The 13,685-nt window shown below is 31.3% G+C and overlaps 2 protein-coding genes across 3 annotated transcripts in view; one reads left to right on the plus strand and one right to left on the minus strand.

The window, feature by feature from the left end:
- Window positions 1-13,685, minus strand: part of LOC124359527 (cation-dependent mannose-6-phosphate receptor-like) — a 52,192-nt gene that overhangs the window by 29,333 nt on the left and 9,174 nt on the right. Inside the window, exon 3 of the mRNA XM_046812339.1 lies at window positions 12,248-12,363. Within this exon, the coding sequence (XP_046668295.1) occupies window positions 12,248-12,363 (116 nt within the window). The remainder of the gene's footprint in view (window positions 1-12,247; window positions 12,364-13,685) is intronic.
- On the plus strand, window positions 124-12,821 carry LOC124359528. Of its 2 annotated transcripts, none has more exons than XM_046812340.1 (4): window positions 124-1,698; window positions 3,717-3,781; window positions 9,121-9,189; window positions 12,020-12,821. In XM_046812340.1, exons 1-4 carry the CDS (start codon window positions 1,522-1,524, stop codon window positions 12,138-12,140), a joined length of 432 nt encoding a protein of 143 aa, XP_046668296.1. In that variant the 5' UTR covers window positions 124-1,521; the 3' UTR covers window positions 12,141-12,821. The 2 variants fall into 2 exon arrangements, with proteins under 2 accessions (XP_046668296.1, XP_046668297.1); XM_046812341.1 differs by having other exon boundaries at window positions 561-1,698; window positions 9,121-9,211.

Genomic DNA, 13,685 nt, shown 5'->3' on the forward strand with positions numbered 1-13,685 from the left:
TCATTACAAAACAAAATATTTATTTCACTTTGTTCAATTATTGTTCATTGTTCATACCAACACATAGTGGAATATTGAGAAGGGAATGGGGTGTTATAATTCCCTTCAAGAACTAAAACGGTTTTTAAATATTCCTATAAAAGCAATCCAACTTATTTGAAATGCAGCAGTTAAATGTTTTACTTTTAATTAGGAGTAGCTTTATTTATTCAAATTCAAATTCATTCATATCATTTAGAGTAAGAGTGCTCTTCAATTACAAAACAAAAGTCAAGTCCTAGTTACACCACTGTCAACACAAATTCATATCATTTAGAGTAGAGTACTCTTCAATTACAAAACAAAAGTCAAGTCCTAGTTACACCACTTTCAACACAAATTCTATTCTATTCACTATACTTAGAGAGTGTTGATAAACATTGCGTATTTCCTTATTATTATTATCACATTCATGTGCTTTTTTACATAATACTGCTGACATTAATGGTTTCCCTTAATCCTGGGTAAAATTTAAATGCTTATGCAGTTTTAAACCACTCAAAGTTTAAATAAATTAAAATATTTATTCTAAACATTTCCTTTACAACATACTTTCAAGAGAATACAAATACTAATCTCACAATTCAGGAATGTAATGAAATTTTATTTGGATCACATACACTTTAATTAACTGTAATTATAATTCTAGATACACTAATTATAATTTTTACATACTAACTGTAGAGATAACATACATATTAAGGGGTTAATGGGTGTAAGCATAGGAAATTACCTGTGCAGGAGTGCACCATAAACCCCAGTATATAACCTCGTCTATAATAAAAATATGAATACCTTACATAGAATGTGTTGCTCATATTTTAACATTTTAAAGGTCATATATAGTTTTACTCAGGCAATTTTTTTAATATTCAAAATCATGGTTTCACGTTTTGTGGGGTTGAGAAGAAATTAAGTGGGTGGCAGAGCTTATGATATTCATAATAAATTTGACAGTAGATTTGACACCAGTTCTGAAAATAAAGTAAAATACAATGCAAGATATAAATTGAGAGAGTTCAAGTAACACTTTTAAGAGGCTGATCCCTAATTCAGTTAAAACATGTTTCTGAATTTATTTTATTAAAATTTTACATGGAAATCAAAGAACTCTTCAAAATAAAAATAAATATTTAATTAGTCTTATATTAGTAAACGTTTAACTGTATTCCAACTATTTTGAAGGCACACTATTAGAAAAATCTACTGTTAAGTTATCAATGGAATAATTATGGATTACTTCCTATTCCTATATTATTTAGAATGTGCTAGTTTTTGTGTTGCATTTCAAATATCTAAAGAAATGAAAGTTGATGACAAAATGGATCACTCATAAAGGGATTTGTATTAAATATACAAATTTATTAGGCATGATCAAACAAAACGTCCATTACATACAAAATGCACTGTCAAAGCTATTATATGAGATACTGATTTATAAATTGATAACAGTGATAATCTATTGAGAATGAGACAGTTTCAATGTCACCCAACCAGAGAAGACTATTTGTGCTGAGTGTTATTCTATTGCTACAAGGAAGCTGTTCCAGATCTGTCTTGGACTTTATTAGGCAGATCAAGAACAGGATATTCATACCTAGTAATGTACCCCCACCTACCCAGAAGCCATACCCAGAATGCTCTGGGCTCGATCAAGTTGTAAGTCTCACTGATATAGAACAGTTTTCTTTTATGATAACATAAAAAATTTACATCTTTTATTTAAATTACCTAAATATAAGTTTTGATTTCTTTAACTGGCAAATAAAAAGATAAAAGAGTTAACTTAATACTTAATGGCACTTTTATAAAAATTATAAAATAAGACTCTTTTCTTAATAAAACCTTTTTTTTACCATTGTATGAAATTTGAAGATAGCTTTAAGATTTTTCAAAGCAGTAATTTGATGTCAAGTGCTGCCTGAAATGAAAAGAACTTGAGATTTCCCCATAAGAAATAAGTTAACCTTAGTGCTCCCATGTCCAGCATGCAGCACATGGTAGATTTCTCTATAGCTCTGATCAATTGACCTTACAGTCAGCCATTACACACAGATTTAATTTACAGATGATTACATAATCACTTTAAACTACTCATTTAATGAACTAGGTTATTTTTTTATTAGCTAGGCAATTTTGTATACTTTATTCATTTTTTGGTAATGTTGTGTTTTGTGGTTATATAATTAATAGCCAACTTTACATAATATCACCAACTTTACTTTAAAAGCAAAAAAACTAATTGTCTTAAATTTAGAAGATACTTTTCTTGTAAAAACTAAATACATTACTTAAACCTAACGCAAACTAAATTAAAAACTTTAAAATAATTGCTAGTATCAATAGCATACATATTTAGAAATTTACAAAACATTACTAAAACATTTAAAAAATGTACCTAAAAATAAATAATTAATATTCTTCTACTCTCTAATCTTGCAGTGAGTATAAAAGCCTGTACGATATCCAGCATCTTCTCTGTGAGGATTCTTATTTCAGCTAGTAAACGGTACGACAATTTTGGACCAATGTAGGATGGCTTCTTTTCGTATAGCGAATGGTGGTGTACAGGACGGGTGTTTGTAATCTATATATAGACGGGTGTTATAGCCATGCAGATCATGGTGCTGGGACAATTCTTTACTATCAGCATATAGGACCACTTCTAGGATATATATAGTGATACAATTGTCAGGATTCTCAGTTTTTTGGAGGTTACCCTGCAGCTATCTCTTGGGCAAGGTTTACAAGCAATGTTATAGTCTTTTTTATATAATCGAGATTCTTTGGAGGTTACCTGATGAGGTGCTTCCATACACAGCAATTCCATACCTCAGATGGGACTCAAAGAGTGAGTGATATATCAGTATTGGTTTAGTAGTGTCAGAAATACGAGTTATGCGTTTTAGTATAAAGAGGCAGGTGTTTCGTTTTTGCACATTTTTGACAGTAAACAATGTAATATCATCAGGACTGAAATGAAACACTCCCGTACTTCAGTTGAGTTATGACGCGAGAACCAGCAATACCATAAGTGCCGAGTGATGGGCCAATGCACACGCTCGTAGCGCATTTTGGCGCTACACATTGAAATCGGCCGCTCCGTGTGAAAGCACTGATGCTCTCTCACTATTTGCAACTCTATAAGTCCAAGAGACGAGCAGTCGGCGATAGGGAATGAAAAGATGAGTTCGGCGTTTTATGGCCTAAGTAAGACCTGCCTAAGTAGCGTATTGAATCACTTTACTTCTACTTATTTATATAAATATATTTATTTATACTAGGAACACTGCTCACAAGTTTCATGTCACTAAAAACATTCCCTGCTCACATACATATCATAAAATAATTTTAACTTGAATAATTAAAATATACTTCAATTTTCTTTTTCCACTATACAAAATTTCATAACTGACCTGTTTCATTTGTAACCAGTTAAAAACAAATATCAAATTAACTACTTTACAGTTTTAAATACGTATGAGGTATGAACTTGTAAACTACTAGTAGATAACAGAGTTACTTCAATGAACATTTTTTTGAGACAGGTGAAAAGATAATTAATTAAGACTAAAATATCAATATTCAAACAAGCTGCCTCTAAATGTTAATTATTATGTTTAGATTAACAGTTATATTTTCATTATAATAATGCTTATGTCTTTGTAATGTTTCAGTGCAGTACTTCATATGATTGCTGTAATTATTTGGCTTGCAGTAAATTTATCCTCTTTGAATGGAAGTAAGTTTTACTATTATTATTAGGATTTTTGTGAGCAAGGGTGTTGATTATTTTTTAATTACTACAAAACACTTTTATAACCAGATGTGACAGTTATATTACATAAACCTGATGACCACCTGAGTCGCAAAAATTAGCACAGTAATGAAAATTTTCAAAAATTTAAATCATACAATACTTTTTTCAGGCAAAAACTTGAATAAGTAACTAAGTGAATTTTGTTTGAATATTAAAATTGCAAGCAGTTCATTACCTGGGTTAAGATGGTTACAATGAGTATTGAATAATGGTGTGGTCTATTTTTGGTGAGCTTGTTCTAATAATTGTACTTAATAATTTTTATAACTTTGGTGGCAGTGTATTGCCACATTTATTAGTCTTTCAGTATCTTGGGACTTTTTGCAGCTGAGGAAAAGGGTAAATTCCAATCTCCAAAACGTAGTGTTCTTTATTTTTGTAACATATAACATTGGTAAATGTTAGATGAAATCCTACTATCCTTTTAAATTATCCATCGTCAATTGCAAAAGTCAGAAAATTTCCAGTTAAGCTACCTTCACAATCCATCCATCATCAAAAACAAACTTTCAACAAAGAAGTAATTACTGTAAGCCTATTGATACAAACACTTATTGATATAATTTATGATTACAATATACAGTGTGAGTTAAAAGTGTTGATAGACTCTGTTTAGTTTTTGATGGATAAATATGGAGAGATGGAACTCAGGACACCTTTCTAGGAAATAGAAACAAACTTTTTAGTCACTGTTACAACTTTGCCCATTGGGATTTTAAGGGGGGGGGGGGGGGGCTAAAAATGTTTAAATGTAAAGATCCATTAAGTGACACCTCATTTCAAAGTTATTGATAAAAGAAGAACTGTGGAAACTAGAGCTTTCTACCTCAACCCAGTACAAAATGGCAGCTCAATGAAATTAATTAAAAATTAATTGAGGCAAAACATGAACATCCACATTCAGATTAAACTTCAATAACTTCAATAGACAACCACTTTCTTTACAAATTCAGAAGTCCAGTGTCAAGTTCAGTTTCTGGTTGGAATTAACAAAGTTGGAGTGTTTAAGTGAACAAGAGCGTATTATGATCCTGATGATGCAAGGCTACGGAGACCGGGTGGGATCTCCCAATCGAAATCTTGTATCTAAATCAGGAGTTCAAAAACCAATCCACCATTTCCAGGAAAAACAGGCAGCATTTAAGACTGCCCCAAACCTGGAAAATCAAAATTGGCTACAAACGAAGTATTGTCACTTGACGTTTTACAGTCTGTTGTAGGGCCTTAATAACTTTTGGACCTTGACCTCTTAGATTTTGATCATTTTTTTGGAGGTTGTACCTACTAACACTAGTTAAACCCTTTGGACGCCAACGTCCAGGTGATCGGACCGTCAAGGTCTAGTCGACAAACGCCAACGTTCGATCGATCGGACCGCCGAGGTCCGGGCGAAAAGCGCCAACAACGTCCAATTGATCAGCCGTTCGAGAAAAACATCTTTTAAAAGTTATTTTTTAACTTGATAAGTCTGTTTTAAACTGTTTAGGACTATTTTAGAAGTAAATAAGAATACCTGTAATCAATTTTAATGTTGGTAGTACTAATGACCTTGACACAGCTGTTTGTTTATAGTACCTCGGGTGATGAAACGCTTGAAAAATTGCCCAATTCCAAGGAACGAAATTGTTCTGTGTGCAGTAGACTAAGTACAGTTCAAGGTGGAAAAAGAAGAAAAACAAGATATTTTTGCACAAATTGTAAATAATGTGTTCACCCATTGTGTTCCCTAAACACACATGTTAGAAGTGATGGGGACAAATGTATATATATTTGTAAATAATTATTTTTATTTTTTTGACAAAGATTTTTCTACTTTTTGGAAGAAAATCTATGATATAGACTTATAGTAGTGAGAAGATGCTCTCAATTTAATACTATGTAATGTACAAACATATTTCCTACTTTAAAATTAATTCTAGTTATAGTCAATTTTTTCTAATATCAAAACTAATTAAAAGTATTTTTTGTGATGATACTATTTTTCAACTTTCAGTTCTGAATTTTTGTGAGCAGTCTTAGATATAATATTTGTAACGAATAAAAATATCAACGATAGGTAAAAATATTTTTTTCGTACCGATATTTTGGCCTGAAGTGAAATTTTTATGTAAACAAATGTTTTAGTTAGGTATTACCACATCATAAACAATGTAGTTCCATTCTAAATGCTATTTATAATAATTATATTCGATAGCGCATATAATTTCCTACAAAATAAAAAAAAAACATTCATTTAACATAAAAACTAAGGATAATACAGAGCAAAGCGGTTACAAAAACGTCAAAACAGGCTGGCGGTTTTGGCTAGTACAGTTGGTTCGGGCGCTAGCGTGATGGGTAGGGCGGCAGCCTTAGGCGTTGGCGTCCAAAGGATTAAAATGCAAAATTTTACATTTTTCTGACTTTGGGTTTTTGAGTTACAGGCTTTTAAAAACCCACAAAAAGGCAGTTTTTGGTCATGTCTCAGTACTTTCTAATCACCATAGCTAAAAAACTATTACAGCTAGAGAGATCAAATTTTAGGAAATCTTTTTAATTTAAAATGCTCTTTTAACTTTATATCACATGACTATGTATTTTTTTATTCTCCCAAAAACAGTTTTTTGAAAAACATACGTCCCCTTTCAATTACAAAAATATATATACATACATATAGTCTTATTTCTTTTTTTTTTTTTTAATTTTCTTACTGGTGTATACACCGGTTTGGTGTGAGCAGCCATTGCTATGTACATTAAGTAAGGTATTGTGTTCTGCAATCAGTTAGGTGTGAAATTATCCACCTTTGCCAGTCTATGTTTTACTTCTAATTTGGTTTAAAACTTCTAAATTTACATATGGAAATATTTTTAGTTAAATTCTTTATTTTTATCTAAAGTTTCAAATTATTGTAGATACAACTTTTATTAATATTTTTTATTTTGAGAATAAGAAAGAAAAGAAAGAAAGAAACTTTATTTCTCACACATAAATATACAACTACAATAAAACAAAAACAACACAATACAATATGACAACTTTATGTTTGAATTTAGCATTGTTGGACCACATCTTTTCAATATTACCTTTTGTAATTCTTGCAAAGAGTGTATCTTATTATACAGACAGGCTGGATTCTGAAAAGTAGAAAGTCTGTTCTTTAAGAATTTTGATCAAGAACGTTGCTGAATTGGTGTAAGATATTTACAATTCTACTGACGTTAGTAGAATGATGTCTGGTAAAACCAATCATGTCACCATTAGAAATAAAGATAGGAAGGTACAGGTACAAAAGAGATTAGTTATATCTCAAATATTAGGTATATCTCATATATCAGTTTTTAAAGTTTTACATGACAGTGGTTATAAAGCGTATAAACTGCTTGTACAGTATACTTATTAGTAATGTTAGGTAACTATCTAAAGTTGGTTTCCAGGTGTATAAGCTACACAGGATATATCTACGAAGAGATGCCAGTGTCTACATCAGTGGAAGACCTTGTACAGTATACTTATTAGTAATGTTAGGTAACTATCTAAAGTTGGTTTCCAGGTGTATAAGCTACACAGGATATATCTACGAAGAGATGCCAGTGTCTACATCAGTGGAAGACCTCGTACAGTATACTTATTAGTACTGTTAGGTAACTATCTAAAGTTGGTTTCCAGGTGTATAAGCTACACAGGATATATCTACGAAGAGATGCCAGTGTCTACATCAGTGGAAGACCTCGTACAGTATACTTATTAGTACTGTTAGGTAACTATCTAAATTTGGTTCCCAGGTGTATAAGCTACACAGGATATATCTATGAAGAGATGCCAGTGTCTACATCAGTGGAAGACCTTGTACAGTATACTTATTAGTAATGTTAGGTAACTATCTAAAGTTGGTTTCCAGGTGTAGCTACACAGGACATATCTACGAAGAGATGCCAGTGTCTACATCAGTGGAAGACCTTGTACAGTATACTTATTAGTACTGTTAGGTAACTATCTAAAGTTGGTTTCCAGGTGTATAAGCTACACAGGATATATCTATGAAGAGATGCCAGTGTCTACATCAGTGGAAGACCTTGTACAGTATACTTATTAGTACTATTAGGTAACTATCTAAAGTTGGTTTTCAGATGTGTTTACTACACAGGATACATTAATTGTGAATCCAGATTTAAAACGATTGCAGCTTTTATTAAATTATGCGATTGTTTTAAACATTACATAGATAAGCACCTCCTCCAATATTTCAAAAAAAGGTTTTAACTGTAAATAAAACTTATTTAGCAACATAATAGAAAATTAAATTTCTAAACTATACTAAACATTACGTTAAAATACTCCTTTTAGTCAGTTAAAAGTGATTAGTAAAGCCATTTAATAATAATTTCATACAAGTTAGAACAACCTTTTTATTTATGTAATAATCCCTTATCATGTATAAAATAACCCTCTTTTCAGCCATCTATAACTGCATTGCTATTATCAGGTAATTTAAAATTTTTTCAGGGCTACGAATTTTTTCATTAAATTAGTTATTTGGTTCTTTCTGAATTCTTTAACAGTTTTATCGGACATGTTACAATACTTTGCAGCCTGCATTGTTGTCTTTGACATAGTACAGAACGATTTTTCCTATGTTTCTTATCACAACATTCAGTTACTGTTCAGTTATCATTTCTTTCTGACCATTACATATCTTAACACTAGTCTTTCGCACAGTAGCCGTTACTAAGGTAACAACTAATGAGCATGAGAAAATCAACCATGTCATCATAACAAAGTCACATCTATTGAGGATTGCCACTGAACAGTCCTACCATAAACCAAAAATCTCTCTTATATCAAATTAAAGTTAACGCTTATAAATGGTTTATTTTATAATCTTGATATTTATTATAGTTTAATGTTTAATGATTTATTGTTCACCATTTGGAGTAAATAACGGTATACCGATTCAATGTTGTTCTCTAGTGTTATAATAGACTCAATAAAATAATCTGCGCGTGTTACTAACATTAATGCCTGCAAACTCGGGTGATACCGCTATAATACAGCTGAGCCGCTTGTTGGGCCAGGGGCCATCTCGTGACTCGCCTACAGTAGTACTGTTAGGTAACCATCAAATGTTGGTTTTCAGATGTGTACAATACACAGGTAACTTCTACATCAGTGTAAGACCTTGTACGATATATTCTTTAAAAGAAACACACAATTTGCCAATAGCTTTTAAATTTAATACACTTGTACAATATGTTCATTAAGCGTCTAATATTGGTTTTCAGACGTGTATGCTACACAGATTACATCTATGAAGAGGTGCCAACTTCTACATCCGTGGACGACCTTGTTCAGTATGCTTATTAGTACTTTTAAGTAAGCATCTAATATTGAAGATGAAACTTGCATTTGTTGATTGTTTTTAAATATCACTTAATTTAGAATAACAAACAAATCAATAATTATAATTTTTATATTGTGAGGCCTGGCGTTGTCATAGCGAAGAATGACATTTCTGATGGGCATGTCTCGTCTTTTGTTTTGATAGGCAGTTTTCACCGATTGTAACATCTTACAATAGTAAGCCGCATTCACTGTACATTGACCATGTACAATATCAACTGCTAGAGTTCAAAAAATCGTTGCAAGGACTTTTCCAGCAAAGAGAAAAGTTTTGGATTTCACAGAGCATTCTTCATCCTTTCTCCGCCACCCCTTACTTGCCATTTTGGACTCAGGGGTTTAGTGATGTACCCACATCTCATCACATGTAATGATGCGCTTTAAATTAAAAACGCCTCTCTTTCTCGCTGAAATTGATCTATAAGCCTTCCAGCGTTCTCTAACCTGATCTGTTTTGGTTTTCAGTCAACAACATCGGAACTCATCAAGCACAAATTTTTCTGAAAACAAGTTAATTAGTGATTATGGATTTAACACTTCCATCGCCGATACTTCTGATGAAATTTCTTCAATATTGGTGATCATGTTCAATAAGCTCTCGAACGGCTTTAATATTGTCATTTGTAAAGCTTTTTTTTGTGCTTTGACTATGACATTCGTCTTTTACCAGTTCTTATCCAACCTTTAAATTCTCTCAATCATATAAACACACGATTCTGAGACAGTGTACTCTCGCCAAAGGTCTGAAGACGTTATAATTGTTACTTATTTCCACTGAACAACAATTGTTTATATGAGAAGTCAAGATTGCCTTACCTCTACAACACGTTTTATCTTCTTTGTTGACTTTTATCCATTCTTCAACCTCACCATGCACAGTCAAGACCTTTCCGGTCACCACAGTGTTATCACTGAATGTTTCTAAATTACACAAGTTATTATTGGAAGACAAGAACCTCTCTACTCATATTTATTCCACTTACAACAGTAGATGCCAAGTAAGAACGCTTTTTTATGCTGTCAAAAATATCTAATTTAGGAAAAGTAATGTCTCTAATATTCATTCATTTTCTTCCCATTTTGTACTATACATTCTATTGCAGCCAAAGCAAATATTTTAGATTTCTTTTGCATGTAAATCTAAAGGATCCAGGAATGCCTCAAATTCCGTAAGATTCTTTATTGCTTTAGTAATGGCAGGATTCATTAAGAAAATTGAATCATTATTTCCAATAACTTTTATCATGAGGATGTCAAAGTATGATGTAATAACTTCATCATGTAGCCAAGAATTTTTCATTATATCTAATTTGTTTTCACTTAGCTATATTCATTTTTTAGTTGATTAACTTCTTTTTTTAACTCTAAAATATCCTTACTTCTGAATATGGCACCTTTTCCATATTAATATGACTTTGATCCTCAACTTTGTACATTATTTAAAGATATATATATACAAAAAGAGAAACCGTTTTATTTTTTTAGATCACCACAGTCATAATTGGAGGACAGAAGATTTAGGTCTTTTTAATTTTTTCTTTTGGTTACAAATAACATTTAGAGCCAATTGTCACAAATAATTTTTATTCTTATGCATAAGCTTAATAATTTTTAATACTAATAATGTGAAATCGCATGATAGAAAGCCACCTTGTGTACAAGAGAGACCCAATTATCATTGCAGTTGTCAATTATCATGCAACATTTGACAGCTGATTATAGTAAACACCATTTTCCAGTTGGTTTATTACTTGAACAATATTGTTTATTTCACTTTAAATAATATTTTTGTTAATTGGTTTTTAACAGTCAGATAATAGTATGTGGATAAGCTGATAAAAGTCAGTGGCTGGCAAAATTGAGTCAGATACAATTTAAAAAAACAGTGATAAGGCAGATTTGCTATCAGTAAACAATTACTGGGATTACCATTTATATTTGATTTATCCTAGTATGTTCCTAGAAATAATGATCAAAGTCAATACACGATTACTCACATTATTCTCTGATAAATAATATGCTCTACATAGTTATAAATATTGAACTGGGAATAAGTGTTTATCCCTTAAGTTTTTTTTTAATATTAATGTATAACATATTACTATAATATAAAGGAAATAGGTTGAATGACTAATTAACTGACCCAGAATATCGAGTGTAAAGGGAAAGTGCAATCCAAGCTCATGCATTGCACCCAAGCTAACAGCAATCCAAGAGGGAGTAAATATTTTTGGATTTTTATTTAGAAATAATATTTGGCCCTGGATATGGTATTAATATTTACTAAAGATGTATGGCTTAACTTACAAATAAAAATATATTTTGGTAAAATGTCACTTGGTTTTCAACTAACCAATATCATTTATCAATGTCAAACATCAATCATATAATCCAAACCATACAAAAAACACAAAACATATGTATAAGTAAATAAAGGGTTTGTATGTAATGAACTGGACTACTAAACTAACCAAAATACCATTTTTTTTAATCCTGAGGCATGTTGTTTGTGGATTTTACTCAAACCACATACTCAAAATATGACAAACTTAAAAAAATATTAAAATAATTAAAAAACTAATGTCTCAGAATATACTTGAAGAACATAATTAAAACACACATACAAAAGAATAGCGCTGAAATCCTGAAATGTTGTATAAAAAAGGTTATGTCCTGTGTGTTATCCATGTTCAGGCGGTAAGTTGAGTTACTGTAATAAGTGGCTTGCACGTTGTGAAAGAAGCCAAGTACAAGATAACTGCCATTACAACTCTGTTTCAGAAATGTAATGTTGAGGTCAACATCATCTTGTCATCTTCAAAATTACTTTGCACAGGATTTCGTTGTTGCAGAACACAGATTTCTTTGTAACACCTCAGCTGTTTACAAGAATGACAACTAAGACTATCTAGGACTATTTGAATTTGGGTCAGACTCCTCCCACATGTGGAATAGGGTGAGAACTAACAAGCATCAGTGTTGATGGCAGTACAAAAGATACTAACTTACCTGATCAGAGCCTCTGTTACAAGTTATCATGATGGATGTCCTCATTGCAGTATTGTTGCAGTGATCTGATTTATTGAGGACATCTCCACTGGCATAAGTCAACAGGATCCATTCACCTAGCAGTTATAGTATTTCAATGTCTTATTCAACACTGCATGAAACACAGTTACAGTAGAATATGCAAACACGAGAAATAATTTTTATCAGCAGTTTCATTGTGATTTTGATTGCCTTTAAATTAAAACTAATAATTAATTTGAATTTTCCTTATACAGTATCTTTTTTTTAATGGGCTACTGTTGTGATCTTAGAAACTATAAATCTGACAGAAATTTTCTCTTATTTTTAGAGGCATTTACTGCCACTATTTTCCAATATAGAGGTCAACTTTACTTTTTCTTACGGAACACTAGAAAACTTAGTTTAAGACTTTATTTTTCTAGATAGCTATTTATATTTCCTTTAATAATAGACATATGAGAGCTTGTGTAAACGGGAAAGGAGATTTATTAACATGACAAGTGTTTTATCCTTTATTCAAAGTGTACATATAGAAAATTATGCTCTGCAAAAAGTTTTAAATTTATTTTACACCTTTACAGTTACTAAATGCTTTGATTGTAAAAAAAACTATTTTTTATGCACATTTACAAATATTATAAAAACATTGGAAAATCTTAAAAAGTTTTAAAATGTTAAGTTAGTTTAAAATAATAAAATGGACGCCTAAAATGTGTGTTTTCAATGTTACACTCTATAAGGAATTTTATACTTTACTTGACAGTATATAGTGAACGAGTCACACGAATGAGATGGGACACATTCAGGATGATATATTTATAAATGGATACACGCTTTCCAAAGGGTTAAACAGTACTAGTGCTAGCTAGACCAACTCTTTACTTGGTAGTACACAGTGAGTCACACAAATAAGATGACACACAGTCAGGATGATTTGTATCTAAATGGATACATGTTTCGTAAAGGGTTAAACAGTACTAGTGCTATCTAGACCAACTCTTTACTTGGTAGTACGCAGTGAGTCACACAAATGAGATGACACAATCGAATGATGTATCTAAATGGATACATGTTTCGTAAAGGGTTAAACAGTACTAGTGCTAGCTAGACTAACTCTTTACTTGATAGTACACAGTGAGTCACACAAATGAGATGACACAGTCAGGATGATGTATCTAAATGGATACATGTTTCGTAAAGGGTTAAACAGAAATAGTGTTAACTAGATTTGGTGTTTATTTGAATCCCAGCCATGGGAATCTTTTACAGAAATTTCTAGATGTGTAACATATATGAAATATATGTTGAACTAATAATTATTATTAAAATTTTATAATATTGCATGCTATATAAACATATATATATTTTCAAAAACTGTATTTCGTTAATTTCAATACAAATATTTTAACTTAAGTTA

This window comes from Homalodisca vitripennis, chromosome 4 (genome assembly GCF_021130785.1).
Source record: "Homalodisca vitripennis isolate AUS2020 chromosome 4, UT_GWSS_2.1, whole genome shotgun sequence".
Lineage (NCBI taxonomy): Eukaryota > Metazoa > Arthropoda > Insecta > Hemiptera > Cicadellidae > Homalodisca > Homalodisca vitripennis.